We start from the raw sequence: 23,440 nt of genomic DNA, 5'->3' as shown, positions 1-23,440 counted from the left end.
TGACCGCCTTGTACAGTAGGATCGAGGGCCTTCCTTGGGGAGGGAAATGTGAAGAATTTAGGGTTGTCAGGTTCGGGTTGGGAAATACCTGGAGATTTGGGGGTGGAGTCTGGGGAAGGTGGAGTTTGGGGAGGGGGGAAACTCCGCCCACCTCCCAAAGCCGCCATTTTCTCTAGGGGAACTGGAGTCATCTGGAGACCAACTGTAAGAACAGGAGAGTTCCAGGTGTCACCTGGAGACTGGCAGCATTAGCTCCCCACAGCATGGCCTACATCGCAGCAGCTCCAGTTAGCAGCTTTCAAGAACAAAAGGGATGCTCTGCTTGATGTTCTGGCTTTAGCCTTCAAAACTTCTCTCAGGCCCCTGTTCCATTCACACATCACTCCACCCCCAAATCAGGAGCACCCATCTTTTACAGCTGCTTGCAAACAGCAATGGGGGAGGGAATACAGCCCCCCACCACCACCACCATCAGCCAGAGGCAGAAGCCAGGCTGCGAGATCAAGGCAAGCCGGAGCTCTCCCTAGAAGCTGACAGAACTAAAGTGGAGCTACTGCGCTTGGGTCACCTTATGGGAAGACAACGGTTGCTGGGAAAGACCGTAATCCTAGGAAAAGCTGAAGGCAGCAAGAAAAGAGGAACACGCAGCAGGAGATGGGTGGACTCAGCCAAGGCAGCCAGAAGGGCCTCCGTTTGCAAGACCTGAGCAAGGCTGTAAAGGGGAGGGTGTTTAAGAGGACAGTAATTCAGCAGGCCTTCACACACACACAGGTGGTGTTTGCCTTGGCCCAAGGTAACCCCAAGAACTTGCACTTAATAAAGAGAATTCCTTCCTTCCTCCCCTTCTCTCCCTCCCTTCCCCCTTTCTTTCCTCCCGTTCCTTCCTTCCTCCCTCCCTTCCATCTTTCCTCCCTTCTTTCCTCCCATTCCTCCCTTCTTTCCTTCCTTCCTTCCTCCCTCCATCCCTTCTTTCCTTCCTTTCTTCTAGTTCCTTCCTCCTTCCTGCTTTCTTTCCTCCCTCCCTTTCTTTCCTCCATTCCTTCCTTCTTTCCTTCCTCTCTCCCTTCCTTTCTTTCCTCCCATTCCTTCTTTCCTTCCTCCCTCCCTCCTTTCCTTCCTTCCTCCCTTTCTCTCCCTCCCTCCCCCTTTCTTTCCTCCCATTCCTCCCTCCCTCCCTTCTTTCCTCCCTTCTTTCCTTCCTTTCCTCCCTCCCTTCCTCCATCCCTTTCCTTTCTTTCTTCTCGTTCCTTCCTCCCTTCCTGCATTCTTTCCTCCCTTTCTTTCCTCCCATTCCTTCCTTCTTTCCTTCCTCTCTCCCTTCCTCCCCTTCTTTCCTTCCCTTTCCTTCCTCCCTCCCTCCTTTCCTTCCTTCCTCCCCTTCTCCCCTTCTTTCCTTCCCTCCCTGTTGCAGCAACTCTGCCATTTGAGGGCCAGGGTGACAAAAGGAGCCCATATTTGTGCAGCACAATTGTGGGTGGGATCTGGCACCGCTGAAACCTTTTGAGTTTCAGAACCCCGCCCCGAGGGTCAGTTCTGGCCCTCTGCTTTGATGTGGGGCATTCCTTCTCCCTCCCCCTCCAAGGGATTGTGGCAGCCACATTTCCTGGTCAAGTGGAGCAGGGAAAGGGAGGGTGGGGATGCTTACCCAGGAGATGATGGAGAAGAAGGAGAAGGCGATGGCTGCTCGGGCCGCGTCCCCTGCTTGCGTCGCCCCTTTGCTGTGTGGTGTCCGCTGCCACTGGTTCGCCAGGAAGCAGAACCCCACGAACCAGAAGAAGGACCAGAAACCTGAAAGGCACCAGAGCCTGTGAGCACCTTGGGAGGAGGTCACCCTGTCATTTGGACCACCTCTTCTTGCATGAAACACACCTGGCCATTTGGAAAGCAGAACACACAAACCTAAGAGAAGCCCTGTTGGGTCAGGCTAGCAGCCCCTCCAGCCCAACACTCTGTGTCACACAGTGGCCAAAAAAACCCAGGTGCCATCAGGAGGTCCATCAGTGGGACCAGGACACTAGAAGCCCTCCCACTGTGCCTCCCAAGCACCAAGAATACAGAGCATCACTGCCCCAGACAGAGAGTTCCAACAATAGGCTGTGGCTAATAGCCACTGATGGACTTCTGCTCCATATGCTTATCCATTCCCCTCTTGAAGCTGTCTATGCTTGTAGCCGCTGCCCACCTCCTCTTGTGGCAGTGAATTCCATGTGTTAATTGCTCTTTGGGTGAAGAAGGACTTCCTTTTATCCATTCTAACCCGACTGCTCAGCAATTTCATCGAATGCCCACGAGTTCTTGTATTGTGAGAAAGGAAGAAAAGTACTTCTTTCTCTACCTTCTCTATCCCGTGCATAATCTTTTTTAAATTGTTCTTACCTGTTTAATTTTAATGTATTGTTTTAACTCTGTATTGTAGGTTTTTATCGTTATTACTGTATGTTGTGATCCGCCCTGAGCCCGTTTAAGGGAAAGGGCGGGATATAAGCCTACTAAATAAATAAATAAAATCTTGTAAACCTCGATCATGTCACCCCGCAGTCGACGTTTCTCCAAGCTAAAGAGCCCCAAGCGCTTTTAATCTTTCTTCATAGGGAAAGTGTTCCAGTCCTTTAATCAAACACATGAAGTTGCCTTAAACTGAATCAGACGATCAGTCCATCAAGTATTGCCTGCTGGGCTGGCAGCTGCTCTCCAGGGTCTCAGGCAGAAAAGGGTCTTTTCCCATCCCCTTTAACTGCAGATACTGGCGACAGAACCTCGGACCTTCTGTACGCAAAGCAGATGCTCTTCCGCTGACCAGTGGAGCACACACACACACACAAAGCTTCCTTATAGGGAACCAGGCCCTTGGCCCATCAAGGTCCGTATTGTCTGTTCAGACCGGCAGCGGCTCTCTGGGGTTTCAGCCAAAGGTCTTCCACATTGCCTGTCATCTGATCCTTTTGCCGCCCTGAGCCACTTCGGTGGGAAGGGCAGGATATAAATCGAAATATAAATAAATAAATAAATTTTGCAAGCGGAGATGGCGGGGATTGAACCGGGGACCTTTCTGCATGCCAAGCAGATGCTCTGCCCCTGAGCCGGAGTGCTCCCTTATTGGGCAGATGGCAATTCCTTCCTTCCTCTCTCCTTCCCTCTCTCCCTTCCTTCTCTCCTCCCTCCCTCCCTCAATGACTTCCTCCCTCCCTCCCTCCAGTTCTGAGATGCCACGACAGAAGGAAGGATCACTTCAGGAACTTCGTCCAGCTGTTCTGCAGAAGTTCCCCAGTTCAATCCCTGGCAACTCCAGTTATAGACTCTCCGATAGGAGCGTGTGTGAAAACACATTTCTCTGCCTAGCCTAGCACCTTGGACAGCTCCACAGGGGCCCACAGGCCTGCAAACCTATTTGGTCTGTTTTCTATATTTATAATCCACATTTCTTACCACCACTCAGAGAGGATTATACTGCCAATGTAATCAATAGGACGAGACGTCTAACAAGCAACATATTATCTCTAGGATTACAAAAATCTGAACGAGCGCAGAGAGATAGGACAAAGATACGGTTATGGGAAATGGCATTACAGTAGTCGAACATAACGCAGCAACGGGAGGGCAATATGGGCAGCAAATGCAGCATATATCCTGTGCGAGTGAACAGTCCATAAAGCACCTTCCTGAAGCATTCTGTTCCTCAATCAATGGCCTGTCTAGAAAGGCCCTCCTGAATTCTGTTTTACACAGTTTGTGGAAGGACAGAAGGGCTGCAGCCATCTTCCAGCAGGCCATTCCACAAGGTGGGGGCCACAACAGAGGGTATTTGTTCCCCCTCACACACTATCAACCTTTACAAACTATTAGAAATTGGATCCCTGCCATTCGATAATGTGTATGTTCTGGGAGGGAGAGGAAGGGAGGAAAAAAGGAAGAAAGGGGGGGAGGGAAGGGAGGAGGGAAAGAAAGGAAGAGAGGGAGGAGAGAAGGAAGGAAAGGAGGGAGGGAGGGGAGGAGAGAACGAAAGGAGGGAGGAAGGAAGGAAGGCATGGAGGGAGGGAGGAGAGAAGGAAGGGAGGAAGGAGAGGAGAAGGAAGGGAAGGAGGGAAGGAAAGAAGGGAGGGAGGAAGGAAGGAAAGCATGGAAGGAGGAGAGAAGGAAGGAGAGGAGGGAAGGAAAGGAGGGAGGAAGGAAGGCATGGAGGGAAGGAAGGAGAGGAGAGAAGGAAAGGAGGGAGAAAGGAAGGAAGGCAGGGAGGGAGGAGAGAAGGAAGGCATGGAGGGAGGGAGGAGAGGAGGGAAGGAAAGGAAAGGAGGAAGGAAGGCATGGAGGGAGGTAAGGAAGGAGAAGAGAGAAGAAAGGAAAGGAGGGAGGGAAGGGGAGCAGAGAAGGAAGGAAAGGAGGGAGGGAAGGAAAGGAGAGAGAAAGGAAGGAAAGGAGGGAGGAGAGGAGGGAAGGAAAGGAGGGGGGAGGAAGGAAGGCATTGAGGGAGGAGGGAAGGAAGGAAGTCTGCACTGCCGCTAGCCTACAGGGAACCTACCCGAGAAGCCAAGGTCCAAGAGAACCACCCGTTTCCGGTCCTTCACGCTGCTGATCTGCTGGAACTGGAGGTCCACCACCAGGAAGAAGCAGCAGGCCAGGAAGGCGATGAGGCCAATGGCGACGCCGTAATTGCAGGCTCCCTCATGGCCATTGTAGACACACCTCAGGATTGGGGACTTCTCCGTGTTGACGTAGCCCTCGTTGATGATGGAGCCGAAGACAATGATGGAGAAAATCTGGAAGAGGGAGGAGGAGGAGGAGGAATAAGGCTGTTGAGGAAATGTGGGGGTGGCACATTTTGGGGACGGAGGGAAAGTGGTTTCCCAATTGCATCAAGAAAGAGATCGTCGTTCTTAAAAAAAACAAAAACACAAATCTTATTTATTTAACTTCAACTGCAAATGCAAGTTCGTTACAACCTGTAAGAATCTGGTATGCATGCATCCTTCATCCAAAGTTCAATACTTAAACATCGTGCACAGTAATTTCATAACACCCTGGTTATTCCATCAAGTCCTGTCACACATGGAAATTCGCCAGAACAATCAGGAACAAGAATACATTCACCCATGAAGTACCTTTCCCCGCTCATAGGAGCTAATGTAACTGCCCATCAACTCTTGTGGATGAGCTCAAATCTTTTATCTGAGTCATGAGAATCTGGGAAAACTGGATGCAGCTAGGTTGACTCAGACAAGGTCAACCAAGAGAGCACCAGGAAGTCGGTTCTGATACACCATCTAGTTAGAATTTGACAGTATATAAACATTCGAAAATGCAAATGTCACGTGAGGCAAAAGACAGCGTTATCGGTACCAGGAAGTGTACACCTGAAGTGTTATAAAGTTTGCTGAGGAACGGAACCCAAGGTTCAGCTATAGAGTCTAATTCACGAGTGGCCAAACCTGCTTAACGTTAAGAGCCACACAGAATAAATGTCGGAAATTTGAGAGCTGCGAGGCGTGGACATTAGATGTTTGAGGGAAGGAAGGAAGATGGGGAAGAGAGAGGTGGAAAGAAAGCAACTTTCAATGCATTCTCCAAGCTGCTGGCTGGATTGGCTTGGAGAAGTGATTTGAAGCTGGCTGATGGGGCAGTGCGGGTTTCGAGAGCCACAGTTTGGCCACCCCTGGTCTAATGAAGATAGAAATTGAAATAGCATTGGGTTACCATTGGCAGACGACTGAGGCTCAATCCAGCCCTCATTCTGCATCAGAGACTTCCAAATGGTTGGTTCAGGAGGACCGTCTCTGGTGTAGTGGTGAAGTGTGCGGACTCTTATCTGGGTTTGATTCCCCACTCCTCCACTTGCAGCTGCTGGAATGGCCTTGGGTCAGCCAGAGCTCTCTTATCTGGGAGAACCGGGTTTGATTCCCCACTCCTCCACTTGCAGCTGCTGGAATGGCCTTGGGTCAGCCATATCTCTCTTATCTGGGAGAACCAGGTTTGATTCCCCACTCCTCCACTTGCAGCTGCTGGAATGGCCTTGGGTCAGCCAGAGCTCTCTTATCTGGGAGAACCGGGTTTGATTCCCCACTCCTCCACTTGCAGCTGCTGGAATGGCCTTGGGTCAGTCAGAGCTCTCTTATCTGGGAGAACCGGGTTTGATTCCCCACTCCTCCACTTGCAGCTGCTGGAATGGCCTTGGGTCAGCCATATCTCTCTTATCTGGGAGAACCAGGTTTGATTCCCCACTCCTCCACTTGCAGCTGCTGGAATGGCCTTGGGTCAGCCAGAGCTCTCTTATCTGGGAGAACCGGGTTTGATTCCCCACTCCTCCACTTGCAGCTGCTGGAATGGCCTTGGGTCAGCCATAGCTCTCTTATCTGGGAGAACCGGGTTGGATTCCCCACTCCTCCACTTGCAGCTGCTGGAATGGCCTTGGGTCAGCCAGAGCTCTGGCAGAGGTTGTCCTTGAAAGGGCAGCTGCTGTGAGAGCCCTCTCCAGCCCCACCCACCTCACAGGGTGTCTGTTGTGGGGGAGGAAGGGAAAGGAGATTGTGAGCCGCTCTGAGACTCTTCGGAGTGGAGGGCGGGATATAAATCCAATATCTTCATCTACCTCACAGGGTGTCTGTTGTGGGGGAGGAAGGGAAAGGAGATTGTGAGCCGCTCTGAGACTCTTCGGAGTGGAGGGCGGGATATAAATCCAATATCTTCATCTACCTCACAGGGTGTCTGTTGTGGGGGAGGAAGGGAAAGGAGATTGTGAGCCGCTCTGAGACTCTTCGGAGTGGAGGGCGGGATATAAATCCAATATCTTCATCTACCTCACAGGGTGTCTGTTGTGGGGGAGGAAGGGAAAGGAGATTGTGAGCCGCTCTGAGACTCTTCGGAGTGGAGGGCGGGATATAAATCCAATATCTTGTGATAACAGTGAAACTAGATTTGCCTACATTAGTTTCTACTATAAGCACATAAGAGAAGCCCTGTTGGATCAGGCCAATGGCCCACACAGTCCCCCACACTGTGTCACACAGCGGCCAAAACCCAGGCACCATCAGGAGGTCCATCTGTGGGGTCAGAACTCCAGAAGCCCTCCCACTGTTGCCCCCAATTGCCAAGAAGATGGAGCATCCCTGCCCCAGACATAAGAACAGAAGAGAAGCCGTGCGGGATCAGACCAATGGCCCACCCAGGCCCACACTCTGTCACACAATGGCCACAACCCAGGTTCCATCAGAAGGTCCACCAACAGGGCCAGAGCTCCAGAAGGCATCCCACTCTTGCCCCCGAAGCATCAAGAAGACAGAGCATCACTGCCTCAAACAGCGGGTTCCGTCTAAACCTTGTGGCTAAGAGCCACTCTGCTCTATAGATTCATCCAGTCCCCTCTTGAAGCTCTCTATGCTCTCAGCCGCCACCACATCTGCTTGTTTAGAAAGTCCCAGGTTCAATCCCCGGCATTTCCAGCTAATGCACCAGGTAGCAGGTGGTGTAAAAGACCTCTCCCTGAGACCCTTTCCCTTGGAGGAATTCCGCAGGGAATTCCACCTGAATTCCACTATCAGCCTCTAGACCCCTCGGTTCTCTCCCCCGCCCCCCATTGAGTGACGCTGTCAGAGATGCAGTGACACACCCGTTCCCTTCGCCCTGCCCGTACCGCCTAGATCTTAATCTCTTCCAGGCAAGTGGATGATTCCCGACCCACGCTCGCCCTGCCCGAGGAAATACATCTGATCGTAATAGCAAGCTAAGAAGCTCCGTCGTCCCAGAGCTGTAATATCAACGTTCTTTCCCCCCCCCACCCCCCGCCCAGTTTGCCTTCTAATCTCATTCATAAATAATGCAAAAACTAATGTTTTCTTTTTGGCTGTCGGAAAGCCTCCGACAGCAGTTTAAGGAAAACATACCAGCTGCCAGGAGCTCAGAAAGATTTGGCAGTGAGAACAAATTGAGATGGGTCAAATCACAGGGGGGTAAGGGAGGCGAAGGGTCTAAAGGTGAAACCCCTCTTCCCCTACATGGCCCCAAACAGCCATGGGGTCCTCACAGGGAATAGGAAATTGCTGACATGGCATCCGATGGGCACCACGTTAGGGATTCTGGTCTACTGGCAGGAACTCACCAGGGTCTCAGGGAGAGGTCTTTTACACCACCTGCTACCTGGTGCATTAGCTGGAAATGCCGGGGATTGAACCTGGGACTTTCTGCACATCAAGCAGATGCTCTGCCACTGAGCCACTGCCCCATTCATGGCTCTCCAGGGTCTCAAGCTGAGGTTTTTCACGCCTACTTGCTTGGACCCTTTTGAGTTGGAGATGCCGGGGATTGAACCTGGGACCTTCTCCTTCCCAAGCAGATGCTCTACCAATGAGCCAGAGCCCATTCATGGCTCTCCAAGGTCTCAAGCTGAGATTTTTCATGCCTACTTGCTTGGACCCTTTTGAGTTGGAGATGCCGGGGATTGAACCTGGGACCTTCTCCTTCCCAAGCAGATGCTCTACCACTGAGCCACAGCCCCATTCATGGCTCTCCAAGGTCTCAAGCTGAGGTTTTTCATGCCTACTTGCTTGGACCCTTTTGAGTTGGAGATGCCGGGGATTGAACCTGGGACCTTCTCCTTCCCAAGCAGATGCTCTACCACTGAGCCACAGCCCCATTCATGGCTCTCCAAGGTCTCAAGCTGAGGTTTTTCATGCCTACTTGCTTGGACCCTTTTGAGTTGAAGATGCCGGGGATTGAACCTGGGACCTCCTGCTTACCAAGCAGATGCTCTACCACTGAGCCACAGCCCCATTCATGGCTCTCAAGGTCTCAAGCTGAGGTTTTTCACGCCTACTTGCCTGGACCCTTTTGAGTTGGAGATGCCGGGGATTGAACCTGGGACCTTCTGCTTACCAAGCAGATGCTCTACCACTGAGCCACAGCCCCATTCATGGCTCTCCAAGGTCTCAAGCTGAGGTTTTTCACGCCTACTTGCCTGGACCCTTTTGAGTTGGAGATGCCGGGGATTGAACCTGGGACCTCCTGCTTACCAAGCAGATGCTCTACCACTGAGCCACAGCCCCATTCATGGCTCTCCAAGGTCTCAAGCTGAGGTTTTTCACGCCTACTTGCTTGGACCCTTTTGAGTTGGAGATGCCGGGGATTGAACCTGGGACCTTCTCCTTCCCAAGCAGATGCTCTACCACTGAGCCACAGCCCCATTCATGGCTCTCCAGGGTCTTAAGTGGAGGTTTTTCATACCTACTTGCCTGGACCCTTTTGAGTTGGAGATGCCGGGGATTGAACCTGGGACCTCCTGCTTACCAAGCAGATGCTCTACCACTGAGCCACTGCCCCATTCATGGCTCTCCAGGGTCTCAAGCTGAGGTTATTCACGCCTACTTGCCTGGACCCTTTTGAGTTGGAGATGCCGGGGATTGAACCTGGGACCTCCTGCTTACCAAGCAGATGCTCTACCACTGAGCCACAGCCCCATTCATGGCTCTCCAAGGTCTCAAGCTGAGGTTTTTCACGCCTACTTGCCTGGACCCTTTTGAGTTGGAGATGCCGGGGATTGAACCTGGGACCTCCTGCTTACCAAGCAGATGCTCTACCACTGAGCCACAGCCCCATTCATGGCTCTCCAAGGTCTCAAGCTGAGGTTTTTCACGCCTACTTGCCTGGACCCTTTTGAGTTGGAGATGCCGGGGATTGAACCTGGGACCTTCTGCTTCCCAAGCAGATGCTCTGCCACTGAGCCACAGCCCCTCCCCTTAACATCACCCAACCTGTGCAGAGGGAAATGGCCGAGAGGCTGGACTCCAGACAAGCCTCCTTGCGACAGCAATAAAGCAAGGTGCCTTTAATGTGTAAGCGAGAGACCGCACACGAGCCCAGCGCTCCAACCCCACTTTTCCAGGACAAACGCGGGCTGGAAATTCTCTCTCGCTGCTTCTTCGCAACGCAAAGCCTCTCCAAGGGGAAGTGCTAGCTGCTAAGAGGCTTTGCCGTGGGAGGGGAAGAGAGAGGGGAAGTGTTTTTCCTCCCCGTCACTTAGCGTTTCGATGACACTTGAGTTTGCAGCCCTTTTCTCCAGGGGAGGGAAGATTCCCAGGTGGCAGCTCGAAGCGAGGACCGAAAAAAAATGGGTTCCTGTTGCCATGTTTAGCCCTGCGCAAAAGCAGATGCCTGACGCCTCCGATCCTCGGGGCTGCTCACTATCTGTGCATCTTCGTTTTGGCACCAAAGAGCTGGTTTTGCTGTGAAAAAAACCAAGCTTACGTTTATAGACCTTTCGATGATGTCATCGTACTGTGGCCCAGCCTAGTCTGATCTCCTCAGATCTCAGACGCTAAGCGGGTTCAACCCTGGTTAGTTCTTGGATGCGAGAGCACCAAGGAAGTCCACGGTTGCTACGCAGAGGCGGGCGACGGCAAACCGCCTCTGTTTGCGGGCCCTGACTTGGATGGACCAAACATATTGGGGGATCCCTAGCAAAACCAAAACCAGACGGAACTTGGACTACAACAACTAGAAACAACACAGACAAAGTATCAGGTATTGGGGGGGCGGGGGGGGCGGGAAGAGTAGGAGGGCTTGTGGATTTCTGGCCTCACTGTTGATTCCAGGGTTTTGCCTAGTATGTAACACAGATCATTGGCCTGGATGGGCCACTGGCCTGATCCAACATGGCTTCTTATGTTCTTATGTCTGGGGCAGTGATGGTCTATCTTCTTGGTGCTTGGGAGGCAAGAGTGGGATGGCTTCTGGAGTTGTGGCCCCACTGGTGGACCTCCTGATGGCACTTGGGTTTTTTGGCCACTGTGTAACACAGAGTGTTGGAGTGGATGGGCCATTGGCCTGATCCAACATGGCTTCTCTTGTGTTCTTATGAGGGGACTGGAGAAACATCTAGAGCAGAGGTCCATCAATGGCTATTAGCCACAAGGTATAGATGGAAGACTCTGTCTGGGACAGTGATGCTCTGTCTTCTTGGTGCTTGGGGGGTGCAAGAGTGGGAGGGTTTCTGGAGTTCTGGCCCTGCTGGTGGAGCTCCTGATGGCCCTGGGTTTTGGCCCCTGTGTGACACAGAATGTTAGACTAGATGGGCCACTGGCCTGATCCAACATGGCTTCTCTTATCTTATGTCTGGGGCAGAGATGCTCTGTCTTCTTGGTGCTTGGGGGGCAACAGTGGGAGGGCTTCTGGAGTTCTGGCCCTGCTGGTGGACCTCCTCATGGCACCTGGGTATGGCCACCGTGTGACGCAGAGTGTTGGACTGGGTGGGCCATTGGCCTGTTCCAGCGTGGCTTCAATGTTATGTTTTTAACCAAAGCAGAAAATAGGACCACAAAAATAGAAAACAACAAGGATATTTAAGTTATCAATACCCAGAATTTTCAGATTAGTTTCTACAACAACGAGGACTAGAACCCAGCTGTCAAAAAACAATGCGACCTGCTCTCTCTAGGATGCCTCTACCTGCCACAGAAATCTCATCGCTTACATTTTCGGTTTGCATTTCTACTCCTGCTACTTTGGAGTTTGCGACTTGTGCACACTTTCCCCAAACCTCCCTCTTTATCTTGCCATGCACAAATAAACAAGACTGTCATTATTTTTTCTTAACAACCTGAATTTCAACTGCGGGGTGGAACCCTGTACTGCTTCACACCCTCCAACCTCGCACAGATGGAAACGGGGGGGGGGGGGGCTGCTGGCACAAACTTCCTTTCCCACCCCACAACAAGAATCACAGCCAGAACACTCTGGCATGGCTATGTATTGAAGGAGGTTCTGCCATGCCCACTCTCCCATTTGCCAGTGATTTAGAGATGGTTTTACTGCGTCTCTTTTGGCTGAGCGGGAGTCTTTTAACACAGGGGGGCATTCCACAATCTGAACCTCCCACCGCAATCTGAAGCACTACGTTTTCCGGGTCTTCTCTGCTTCTTTCTCCCGCTTGTGAAAACCTGGCCACGGAACCAGGTAGCTGCCATGTGGTCTCTCAAGACCACACTGGTGTTGGCTGTGCTGTGTAGCAATTGCAGTACATTAACGCTGCAAGCTGTGCGTTAGTGCTCATGCGCACGCATCGTAAGACAAGAGGCACCCAGCTCAGGCGGGCTTAATTGAAGGACCCTGAAGAGGGCTCTAAGAACTCTGAATCCACAGATGGGTTGAGTATTGGACTCGTGTGCTTCTATATCCAATCCACTCTTCATGCTCTGTTCAGAGCAGGGGAATCTAGTACTAAATGAAGCTGTTGCGAAGAAGAAGAAGAAGAAGAAGAAGAAGAAGAAGAAGAAGAAGAAGAAGAAGAAGAAGAAGAAGAAGAAGAAGAAGAAGAAGAAGAAGAAGAAGAAGAAGAAGAAGAAGCGGAGGGGGAGGAGGAGATTGGATTTATACCCTGCACTTCACTCGGAGTCTCAGAGCAGCTTACAATCTCCTTCCCTTCCTCTCCCCACAATAGACAGCTTGAGGTAGGTGGGGCTAAGAGAAAGAGAACCCTAAGTCACCCAACTAGCTGCGTGTGGAGGAGGAGCGGGAATCAAACCTGGTTCTTCAGATTAGAGTCCACTGCTCTTAACTACTACACCAGACTGGCAAGGGAAGATCCAAGAGTGTCTAGACTGGGGTGTCCAACATGGCACCCATGAGCAACATGGTACCTGCAGACATCTCCCCCGGAGGCTGATGTGTTTTTAGAAAGGGAATGGGGCTTTTGCCCAGCAAGGCTTCTGACTGGCTGTGCCGATTTTGAATAATATTGTTTTGGCAGCAACTGCCCCCACAGTGTTAGGGTCTTCACAGGGTGACTGAAGGTAACCCATGGTGGCCATTTTGTAACTGGCTGCACCTCCTTCAGCAGCCATTTTGCAGCTGTGCGGGGTTGCCAGGTCCAACTCAAGAAACATCTGGAGATTTTGGGGGTGGAGCCAGGTGACTTTGGGGGTGGAGCCTGAAGCAAGGTTGTGACGAGCATGATTGGACTCCAAAGGGAGTTCTGCCCGTTACATTTAAAGGGACAACACGCCTTTTAAATGCCTTCCCTCCATTTGGAAATACTGGATGATCCTATGAGCCCCTTTCTTTTGGGGCTCATAGAATTGGACCCCCTGGTTCAATCTTTTTGAAACTTGGGAGATGCTTTGAGGAAAGGCACCAGATGTTGTGCTGTGAATTTAGTGCTGATATCTCAAAGATGCCTCCGCAGAGCTCCAGGCACTCATGGATCAATTTTCCATTATACCCTATGGGAACCAATCTCCGTAGGGAATAATGGAGTGTGCCCAGCAGACATTTCCCTCCCCCCACACGTTCTGATAACCCTGAAGTGGATGGAGGGCCTTCAAATTTGGGGATCCCCTGCCCCCAACTGGGGATTAGCACCCACCACACTGTCAGAATTCCAAAGGTGCCCGCAGTCTCCAGAAAAGATTGGGGACCCTTGGCATAGACGGTCACATGAAACAGAAATGCAGAACCTCATTTACCCCCACCAAAAGCAAAAGTGATTGACCAATCGCTAGTCAACAGCCATGGGAAATAAAGACAGGGGAAACGGGGACCCCCTGCCCCCTTTCGTAGTCTGGAGATGAACTAAAATTCCAGGGGATCCCCAGGTCCCACCTGGAGGTTGGCATCCCCAATTCCCCGCTGATGGCCACTAGAAGCACCCTAGACTCTGGTAGGAGGTGGAGACAGACAGACATGACGTTGGCTTTTGTTCTCATGGTGATTTCACAGCCCTTTCCCAGAACGGCTCAGCAACCATTTACAAGCGAAAGGCGACGGCTGAGAAGCTGCTCAGATGGCCCAGTGAGAACAAAGCGTGCAGCAGCTATGTGCTAATAAAAGATTATAATGTGTTTTCCCCCCTCAAGGGTAAGCAGAACACACGCTGACAAATAACGCCCGGCAGCTGTTAATGGAAGGGGCAAGACCCGGTTGGCGCTGAGCCGGTCCGACCTTAGTCACTACAGTCCTGTGGATTGTCTGAATGCAGCTTCTCTCCTTTGCACAAAGATCAAGAGGAAAGCACTCTCCCCTGCCCTTTGCCCTGAGAAGCCGGCTTTCTAGCTGCGAGGGAACTGGTTTTGTTGCATGGAACGTGTGACGAAGGGCGCCCCCAACTGGATGTTTTACAGTCCTGTGAGAACTGGAGCACAAACTAAAGATGGCAAATAAATCATTAGAAAAAGATTCGAGACATTCCGGTGGTTTCGGATTCAGCCGCCTTGAACCACGATGAAAAGAGGGAGGCAAGGTTATTCTCGGTTGTCGCAAAAGTCAGTCCGGAACCAATAGATTGAAATGAATTCGAAGGAGTTTTCACCCAAACATTAGGAAGAACTTCCTGACCGTTAGAGGGGTTCCTCAGTGGAACAGGCTTCCTCCTAGGGAGGTGGTGGGCTCTCCTTCCTTGTTTTCAACAGAGGCTAGATGGCCATCTGACAGCAAGGAGGATCCTGTGAATTTAGGGGGAGGGGTTTGTGAGTTTCCTGCATTGTGCAGGGGGTTGGACTAGATGACCCTGGAGGTCCCTTCCAACTCTAGGATTCTATGATTCTCCTTCCTTGGAGGGTTTTCAACAGAGGCTAGATGGCCATCTGACAGCAATGAGGATCCTGTGAATTTAAGGGGAGGTGTTTGTGAGTTTCCTGCATTGTGCAGGGGGTTGGACTAGATGACCCTAGAGGTCCCTTCCAACTCTATGATTCTATGACCCTGGGGGTCCCATCCAGCTCCAGGATTCTATGATTCTATCCTCCCTGGCTCCTAACAGAATGCAATTCTCGGATCCTTCTAGCAAGCAAACACAGGAGTCAATGTTAAGTTGATTATCTACTTCCTTGTTAAATTACAGATTCAGAGACCGAAGGACCTCCTCTCGAGGTGTTCACAAAGAACAATTTTAAAAGCTGCAGGGCTGAGAATCTCACCAACCCACCCTCCGTCCTTGCCTGGAACGCACAGAAGAGCCCTGGGTGCCATTTTCCAAAGCATTTTGCAAAAATCTATTTTTTCTCTTCTGAATTCTCCACTTAAAAAAGGGGGAAAAACCCCAAAACCACACACAGAAAATTCTGCACATCCTCTTACGCCATGACAATGATGCTGCTTTGGCTATACGTTTTGCTTTGAAGCTTTTCTTTGTAGGGTTCCCAGCTTCAGAGTGAGAAATTCCTGGAGATTATTTTTTTTCCTGGGGGGGGGTGGAGTCTTGAGAGAGCAGGGGGCCCCACCCACCTACCTCACAGGGTGTCCCTTGTGGGGAAGGAAGGAAAAGGAGATTGCGAGCCACTCTGAGATTCGGAGCAAAGGGTGGGGTACAATATCATTACCATCATTGTGATGCCAGCCTCCAGGTGGGACCTGGGGATCCCCTGGAATTCCAGCTCATCTCCAGCCTTCAGGGATCAGTTTCCCCTGCAGAAAATGGATGTTTTGAAAGGTGGGACTCAGTAGCGTTGTCTCCCACTGAAGTCCCTGCTCTCCTCGGCCTCCATCCCCAAATCTCCAGGAGTTTCCCAACCTGGATCTGGCAACTCTACCCCAGCAAGAGGGAAGCAGGGCTGGCAACCCTATCCCCTATATTTTATCTTCTCCTTCAATTTCATCCCTGCAGTCTGCTCGGTTTCTTGGCCTGCCCGTTCCCCAAATGCTGCCGGGCTGCGTACTTCCTGAGAGCCAGTTCGGTGTAGTGGTTAAGTGTACAGACTCTTATGTGGGAGAACCGGGTTTGATTCCCCACTCCTCCACTTGCACCTGATGGAATGGCCTTGGGTCAGTCAGAGCTCTCTTGCAGGCGTTGTCCTTGAAAGGACAGCTGCCGTGAGAGCCCTCTCAGCCCCACCCACCTCACCGAGTGTCTGTTGTGGGGGAAGGAGATAATGGAGATTGTAAGCTGCTCTGAGACTCTGATTCAGAGAGAAGGGCGGGGTATAAATCTGCAGTCTTCTTCTTCAAAGCACCAGGCAGAATGGATAGAATCTAGGGTTGCCAGGTCTAATTCAAGAAATATCTGGGGACTTTGGGGGTGGAGACAGGAGACTTTGGGGGTGGAGCCAGGAGCAAGGCTGTGACAAGCACAATTGAGCTCCAAAGGAAGTTCTGGCCATCACATTTCAAGGGGCCGCACACCTTTTAAATGCCTTCCCTCTGTTGGAAAGAATGAAGGATAGGGGCACCTTTTTGGGGGGCTGATAGAATTGGACCCCCTGATCCAATCTTTTGGAAACTTGGAGGGTCTTTTGAGGAGAGGCACCGGATGCTATGCTGAAAAATTTGGTGCCTCTACAGATACCCATGGACCAATTCTCCATTATTCCCTATGAGAATCACTCTCCCTAGAGAATAATGAAGTGCCCAGTAGACATTTCCCTCCCCCTCCCTCGCTTTCTGATGACCCTAAAGTGGGGGGGGGGTCTCCAAACCAGGGAATCCCCTGCCCCCACCTGGGGATTGGCAACCCTAGAATCCATCCTAGATCGAAGCCTCTGATGCACAAAACGCAAATAGGAAATTCAGCCTTGCCTTTCCCATTCCTCACACATCCCTCCCCCCCCCCCCCGCAATCGGGGTGGGGGGTGGGGAATTAACTGGCTGGCATTTCTCTGGTTTTATTGCCCATCTGTTCACACTCTATCGCTATTCTCTCTCTCCGCCCCCCCAAACAAAAAAACATCTTGTACTGAACACACAAACCCCCAGACAGATACAACACCCTCGGTCCTATTTAAAACACCAACTTGAGCTGTGTAGAAAGAAGGAAAAAAGACTGTCTGCTTTTCTTTCTTTCTTTTTTGCTTACTATTATAAGACAGAAAAGGACCCCGCGTCTTACTCCATCTACAGCATCACTTACAAACAAGGCACTGCCTTTCCCATCCGCTGCTATTGGCTTAGCTGCTGTGATGTCATAGAATGTTCAGGGGAAAGTGTCAGCTGCAGGATATTGAGAAAACCTGCGGGTTCTGGGAGGCAAATAAAAGGGCTTCCCAGCTAGGAAACAGACTCCTCGTATAGTCGTAAAAGCTAGCTTAAAAAGTCATAGTCAAAAGCTGTGTGCCTTCCAAAAAATGGGGTTTCATCTTACGTTGCAAACAAAGCTAAAGTGACCCTCAAAATGTCATGAAGGGAAAGCAAATAAGGAAACTGCAGAAAAAGTGGAAGACTGGGACCCTGGGTGATCCGAGTTCGAATCCCCACTCCTACCATGGAAGTGTCAGAACTTCTCAGCTGTGCCCACCTCCGTGAACAAATGAAGGATTGTTCTAAAGCCACTTTGTGTTCTAACTGATGGAAAAAGAAAGATACAAAGAAAGAAACCCAAAACACCCCCAGGATATTCCAGCTGTCTAATCTTCCAGAGACCCTTGTTCTGCAGATATCGAAAGAACAAATTTGTTCCACTGAAACCAACTGGAGTTGATGTGCGAAGCCTCAAAAGTCATTTTGCTCCAAATCAACCTTCAGGGGTCTGATAATCTGACTGCACAGATGTTAAACCAAGCCTTAACCTGTCCTCCCCATGCAAAGACATGCCTCAAACTGGGTATGGCCACTTGCTTTCTAGAAGCAGCAAGAAGGAAATCTTTGTTTGGGGCAGCTTGGGCACACCTGCCTGGATATATATGGGAAACAAGACAAGTCTCTTGCTTAACAATTCAGCAGGGTGCCTTTGGCCACAGAAAGGCTGTTTACGCTCACCTGAACAGCCATCTCCTCAGCAGGAGGCTGGCTTTAAATGATTCCTGGGCCAGGCAGGTACAGGTGGGTCCCTCTGGTCTAGCCGTGACATCCAAGAACCCCATGAATGCCACTCTGGGCTTCTGTTTCCCACACCTAAAAAGAAGACGGTTTCTGTTTTCCCCACTTCTCATCTGAGCAATGAAAGCTCTTTTAAAAAAAAAAAATAAGAGCATAAAAACCTAAGAGGTGGCTCAGGCTGAGCGGGCTGAAGCTAAATCCGGCGAAGACAGAGGTCCTTTGCTTGGGTCGTCGGGGCCCAGGGAGGGAAATCCCCCTACCAGCTTTTGAGGGTGCGCCGCTGATAGCGGCGGACAAGGTCAAGAGCCTGGGGGTACTATTGGAGTCCTCCTTAACGATGGAGGCTCAGATAGCAGCCACTGCCAAGTCCGCATTCTTTCATCTTAGGCGGGCAAGGCAGTTGGCCCCCTTCCTGGAACGCGACAATCTAGCAACAGTGATCCATGCCACGGTCACCTCGAGGTTGGACTACTGTAATGCTCTCTACATGGGGCTGCCTTTGTGCCGAACCCGAAAGCTGCAGCTGGTGCAGAATGCCGCGGCCCGGCTGTTGCTAGGGCTCCCAAGAAGGGAGCACATCCGGCCGGGACACCGGGATCTGCACTGGCTGCCGATAGCTTACCGAGTCCGGTACAAGGTGCTGGTTATTACCTTTAAAGCCCTATATGGCCTAGGACCTGCCTACCTAAAGGACCGTCTCTCCCCACATGTTCCCCAGAGAGTACTGAGATCAGGAACTCAAAACCTCCTGGTTATCCCCGGGCCAAAGGAAGCCCGCTTAAAATCTACAAGGGACCGGGCCTTTTCTATTACGGCCCCCTCCTGGTGGAACCAGCTGCCGGAAGAGGTGAGGGCCCTGCTGGATCTCGCCCAGTTCCGCAGGGCCTGTAAGACAACCCTCTTCCGGCTGGCCTATGACTAGCTGATACAAGATACTGAGCGTAGTTACATTAGATGTCTGCTATCCCCGATGTTCTAAATGTTTTAAATGGTTTAATGTTTAAAATTTAAATGTTTTTATACTTAAAATGTATTTATGTCAGATTCTTGTGTTGTGAGCTGCCCTGAGCCACTTGTTGGGAAGGGCGGGATATAAGTCATAAAATAAATAAATAAATAAATAAATAAGAGAAGCCATGTTGGATCAGGCCAATGGCCCATCCAATCCAACACTCTGTGTCACATAAGAACATAAGAGAAGCCGTGTTGGGTCAGGCCAGTGGCCCATCCAATCCAACACTCTGTGTCACATAAGAACATAAGAGAAGCCCTGTTGGGTCAGGCCAGTGGCCCATCCAATCCATCACTGTGTCACATAAGAACATAAGAGAAGCCCTGTTGGATCAGGCCAATGGCCCCTCCAGTCCAACACTCTGTGTCACATAAGAACATAAGAGAAGCCACGTTGGATCAGTCCAATGGCCCATCCAGTCCAACACTCTGTGTCACAGAAGAACATAAGAGAAGCCCTGCTGGATCAGGCCAATGGCCCATCCAGTCCAACACTCTGTGTCACATAAGAACATAAGAGAAGCCCTGTTGGATCAGGCCAATGGCCCATCCAGTCCAACACTCTGTCACACAGTGGCCAAAAAACCCAAGTGCCATGAGGAAGTCCATCGGTGGGGCCAGGACACTAGAAGCCCTCCCACTGTTGCCCTCACCAAGCACCAAGGATACAGAGCATCACTGCCCCAGACAGAGAGTTCCAACAATACGCTGTGACTAAGAACCACTGATGGACCTCTGCTCCAGATGTTTATCCAATCCCCTCTTGAAGCCGTCTATGCTTGTAGCCGCCGCCACCTCCTGTGGCAGTGAATTCCACGTGTTAATCACCCTTTGGGTGAAGAAGGACTTCCTTTCATCAGTTCTAACCCGACTGCTCAGCAATTTCATTGAATATCCACGAGTGAGAAAGGGAGAGGGTATAGGTCAGCATAGAAGAAGAATTGCAGATTTATATCCCGCCCTTCTCTCTGAATCAGAGTCTCAGAGTGGCTTACAATCTCCTTTATCTCCTTCCCCCACAACAGACACCCTGTGAGGTGGGTGGGGCTGAGAGAGCTTTTAGAGCAGCTGCCCTTTCAAGGACAACTCCCACAAGAGCTATGGTTAATCCAGGGCCATTCCTTTTGCAATAAACAATTTTTATTAGTAACATATGGTAGCAAAACTATATCTACAACTTATAAAAACGTAAAGTAAAAGAAAAAAAACTTTCTACCCCATATCTTACTTTTCCCCCTCCCCTCCCCCCCCCGTTACTTGACCCCCGCCAGTGTTATTTACTTAAAGGAAACCAATATTAAAGGTACACTTAACTATTAAAGAAGAAAAAAACAACCAACAGTTATATTCTTATTTTAAAAACCTTAATCATTATCAAAGATTGTCCAATGTCCTTTTATTTTCCACTCTTTTTCTACGTATCTTCTGAATTTCTTCCACTCCAACCACAATGTCCTAGCAGCTGAGAGCAAGTACCAAATTAAAGTTCTGTCTTCTTTTGGAAATTTTTCCATTTGTAATCCCAGCAGAAAAGTCTCTGCCACTTTATTGAATTCATATCCCAAAATCTTAGAAATCTCTTGCTGAACCATTTGCCAAAATATTTTAGCCCTTTCACAAGTCCACCACATATGGTAGAAAGAACCTTCGTGCTTTTTACATTTTCAACACCTATCTGGCATCCAGGGCCATTCCAGCAGCTGCAAGTGGAGGAGTGGGGAATCAAACCCGGTTCTCCCAGATAAGAGAGCTCTGGCTGACCCAAGGCCATTCCAGCAGCTGCAAGTAGAGGAGTGGGGAATCCAACCCGGCTCTCCCAGATAAGAGAGCTCTGGCTGACCCAAGACCATTCCAGCAGGTACAAGTGGAGGAGTGGGGAATCAAACCCGGTTCTCCCAGATAAGAGAACTATGGCTGACCCAAGGCCATTCCAGCAGCTGCAAGTGGAGGAGTGGGGAATCAAACCCGGTTCTCCCAGATAAGAGAGCTCTGGCTGACCCAAGGCCATTCCAGCAGCTGCAAGTGGAGGAGTGGGGAATCAAACCCGGTTCTCCCAGATAAGAGAGCTCTGGCTGACCCAAGGCCATTCCAGCAGCTGCAAGTGGAGGAGTGGGGAATCAAACCCGGTTCTCCCAGATAAGAGAGCTCTGGCTGACCCAAGGCCGTTCCAGCAGCTGCAAGTGGAGGAGTGGGGAATCCAACCCAGTTCTCCCAGATAAGAGAGCTCTGGCTGACCCAAGGCCATTCCAGCAGCTGCAAGTGGAGGAGTGGGGAATCAAACCCGGTTCTCCCAGATTAGATAGCTCTGGCTGACCCAAGGCCATTCCAGCAGCTGCAAGTGGAGGAGTGGGGAATCCAACCTGGTTCTCCCAGATAAGAGAGCTCTGGCTGACCCAAGGCCATTCCAGCAGCTGCAAGTGGAGGAGTGGGGAATCAAACCCGGTTCTCCCAGATAAGAGAGCTCTGGCTGACCCAAGGCCGTTCCAGCAGGTGCAAGTGGAGGAGTGGGGAATCCAACCTGGTTCTCCCAGATAAGAGAGCTCTGGCTGACCCAAGGCCGTTCCAGCAGGTGCAAGTGGAGGAGTGGGGAATCCAACCTGGTTCTCCCAGATAAGAGAGCTCTGGCTGACCCAAGGCCATTCCAGCAGCTGCAAGTGGAGGAGTGGGGGATCCAACCCGGTTCTCCTGGATAAGAGTCTGTGGACTTAACCACCACATCAAAGTGGCTCTCAGTTTGGGGCTCTCCTGCCTTGTACAAAAATTGTGCGTGAGACACAAAGCCTGTTCTCATATTGGGGAGTTCATCGCCACTTATGGGGTGGGGAAAACTGGGCTTTTTCTAAGCAGGAATGCAGTTCCATTTGGCTTGGCATCGGGGTGTGTGGCCTAATATGCAAATGATTTCCTGCTGGGCTTTTGCTACCAAAAAAAGGTAGAAGGAGGAAGAAGCAATCTTGCAAAACGGAGCATGTGGCATTTCATGGGCAGAAATGCTTCCTGGGTTAGAGTTTCAGCAGCTGGGCTTGTGCACAAGAGCTGCCCATGTCAGGTTTGGGAGATTCCTGGAGATTTGGGGAGTGGAGTGTGGAGAGGGTGGCATTTCAGGAGTGGAGGGAGCACAGGAAGGGAGGCCAGTAGGATCCACCAGTCAGAGCTGTCCTTTCCTCCAGGAAAACTGAGCCTTGCAGTAGGGTTGCCAGTTCAAGAAATATCTGGGGACTTTGGGGGTGGAGCCATGAAACTTTGGGAGTGGAGCCAGGAGCAAAGTTGTGACAAGCATAATTGAACTCCAAATAGAGTTCTGGCCATCACATTTAAAGGGACCTCACACCTTTTAAATGCCTTCCCTCCACTGGAAATAATGGATAGGGGCATTTTGGGACTCAAAGAATTGGACCCCCTGGTCCAATCCTTTTGAAACTTGGAGGATGTTTTGGGGGAAGGCACCAGATGCTATGCTGAAAATTTGGTGCCTCTACCTCAAGAAAGAGCTCCGCAGAGCCCCAGATACCTGTGGATCAATTTTCTATTATACTCTATGGGAATCGGTCTCCATAGGGAATAATGGAGTGCCCAGCAGACATTTCCCTCCCCCTCCCAACTTTCTGATGACCCTGAAGCAGGGGGAGGGCCTCCAAACTGGGGGATCCCCTGACCCCACCTGGGGATTGGCAACCCTACTTTGTAGTCTGGGGATCAGTTCTAATTCTGGGAGGCCTCTAGGCCGCACCTGGAGGCTGGCAACCTTAACACATACCTGCAGGCGCCCTAAAAAAACCCAGGTGCCATCAGGAGGCCCACCAGTGGGGCTAGAAGCCCTCCCACTGTGCCCCCCCCCCAGCACCAAGAATACAGAGCTTCACTGCACCGGACATAAGAACATAAGAGAAGCCATGTTGGATCAGGCCAATGGCCCATCCAGTCCAACATTCTGGGTCACACAGTAGCCAAAAACCCCCAGGTGCCATCAGGAGGTCCATCAGTGGGGCCAGGACACTCTGACCCCCCAAGCACCAAGAAGACAGAGCATCACTTTCCCAGACATAAGAGCATAAGAGAAGCCATGTTGGATCAGGCCAATGGCCCATCCAGTCCAACATTCTGGGTCACACAGTAGCCAAAAACCCCCAGGTGCCATCAGGAGGTCCATCAGTGGGGCCAGGACACTCTGACCCCCCAAGCACCAAGAAGACAGAGCATCACTTTCCCAGACATAAGAGCATAAGAGAAGCCATGTTGGATCAGGCCAATGGCCCATCTAGTTCAACACTGTGTCACACAGTGGCCAAAAACCCCAAGTGCCATCAAGAGGCACACCAGTGGGGCTAGAAACCCTCCCACTGTGTCCCCCAATCACCAAGAAGACAGAGCATCATTGCCCCAGAGTCCCAACAATACACTGTGGCTAATAGCTACTGATGGACCTCTGCTCCGTATGCCTATCCAATCCCCTCTTGGAGCTGTCTATGCTTGCAGCTGCCACCACCTCCTGTGGCAGTGAATTCCACATGTTAATCACCCTTTGGGTAAAGAAGGACTTCCTTTTATGCATTCTAACCCGATGGTGGAAGGTGGACTCCAGGGCATCAGACTCTCAAAAAATTCCCTCCCCAAACCCCAACCTCTTCAGGCTTCACCTCCCAAATCTCCAGGTATTTCCTAAGCCGGAGGTGGCAACCATAAGGGACAGGCAGGTCGCTTGCCCTGT

The 23,440-nt window shown here is 51.0% G+C and overlaps 1 protein-coding gene across 1 annotated transcript; it reads right to left on the bottom strand.

The window, feature by feature from the left end:
* Nucleotides 1-1,507: 1,507 nt before the first annotated feature.
* Nucleotides 1,508-17,673, bottom strand: SYNGR3 (synaptogyrin 3). Its single transcript, XM_060260995.1, has 3 exons — nucleotides 17,662-17,673; nucleotides 4,517-4,754; nucleotides 1,508-1,788 (listed from the first exon to the last, which is right to left on the bottom strand). The coding sequence occupies exons 1-3, from the start codon at nucleotides 17,671-17,673 to the stop codon at nucleotides 1,508-1,510; spliced, it is 531 nt and encodes a 176-aa protein (XP_060116978.1).
* Nucleotides 17,674-23,440: the final 5,767 nt, after the last annotated feature.

This window comes from Heteronotia binoei, chromosome 20 (assembly GCF_032191835.1).
Source record: "Heteronotia binoei isolate CCM8104 ecotype False Entrance Well chromosome 20, APGP_CSIRO_Hbin_v1, whole genome shotgun sequence".
NCBI lineage: Eukaryota > Metazoa > Chordata > Lepidosauria > Squamata > Gekkonidae > Heteronotia > Heteronotia binoei.
The sequence above is the reverse complement of the archived record's forward strand: the minus strand, read 5'-3'. Positions and strand labels throughout refer to the sequence as shown.

What these genes read in the sequence shown, in the direction of transcription:
- SYNGR3 (XM_060260995.1), bottom strand. An exon ending in CTTGGACCTTGGCTTCTCGG is followed by an intron (nt 1,789 to 4,516) that starts GTAGGTTCCCTG and finishes GGTGCCTTTCAG; the next exon opens with GTTTCTGGTCCTTCTTCTGG.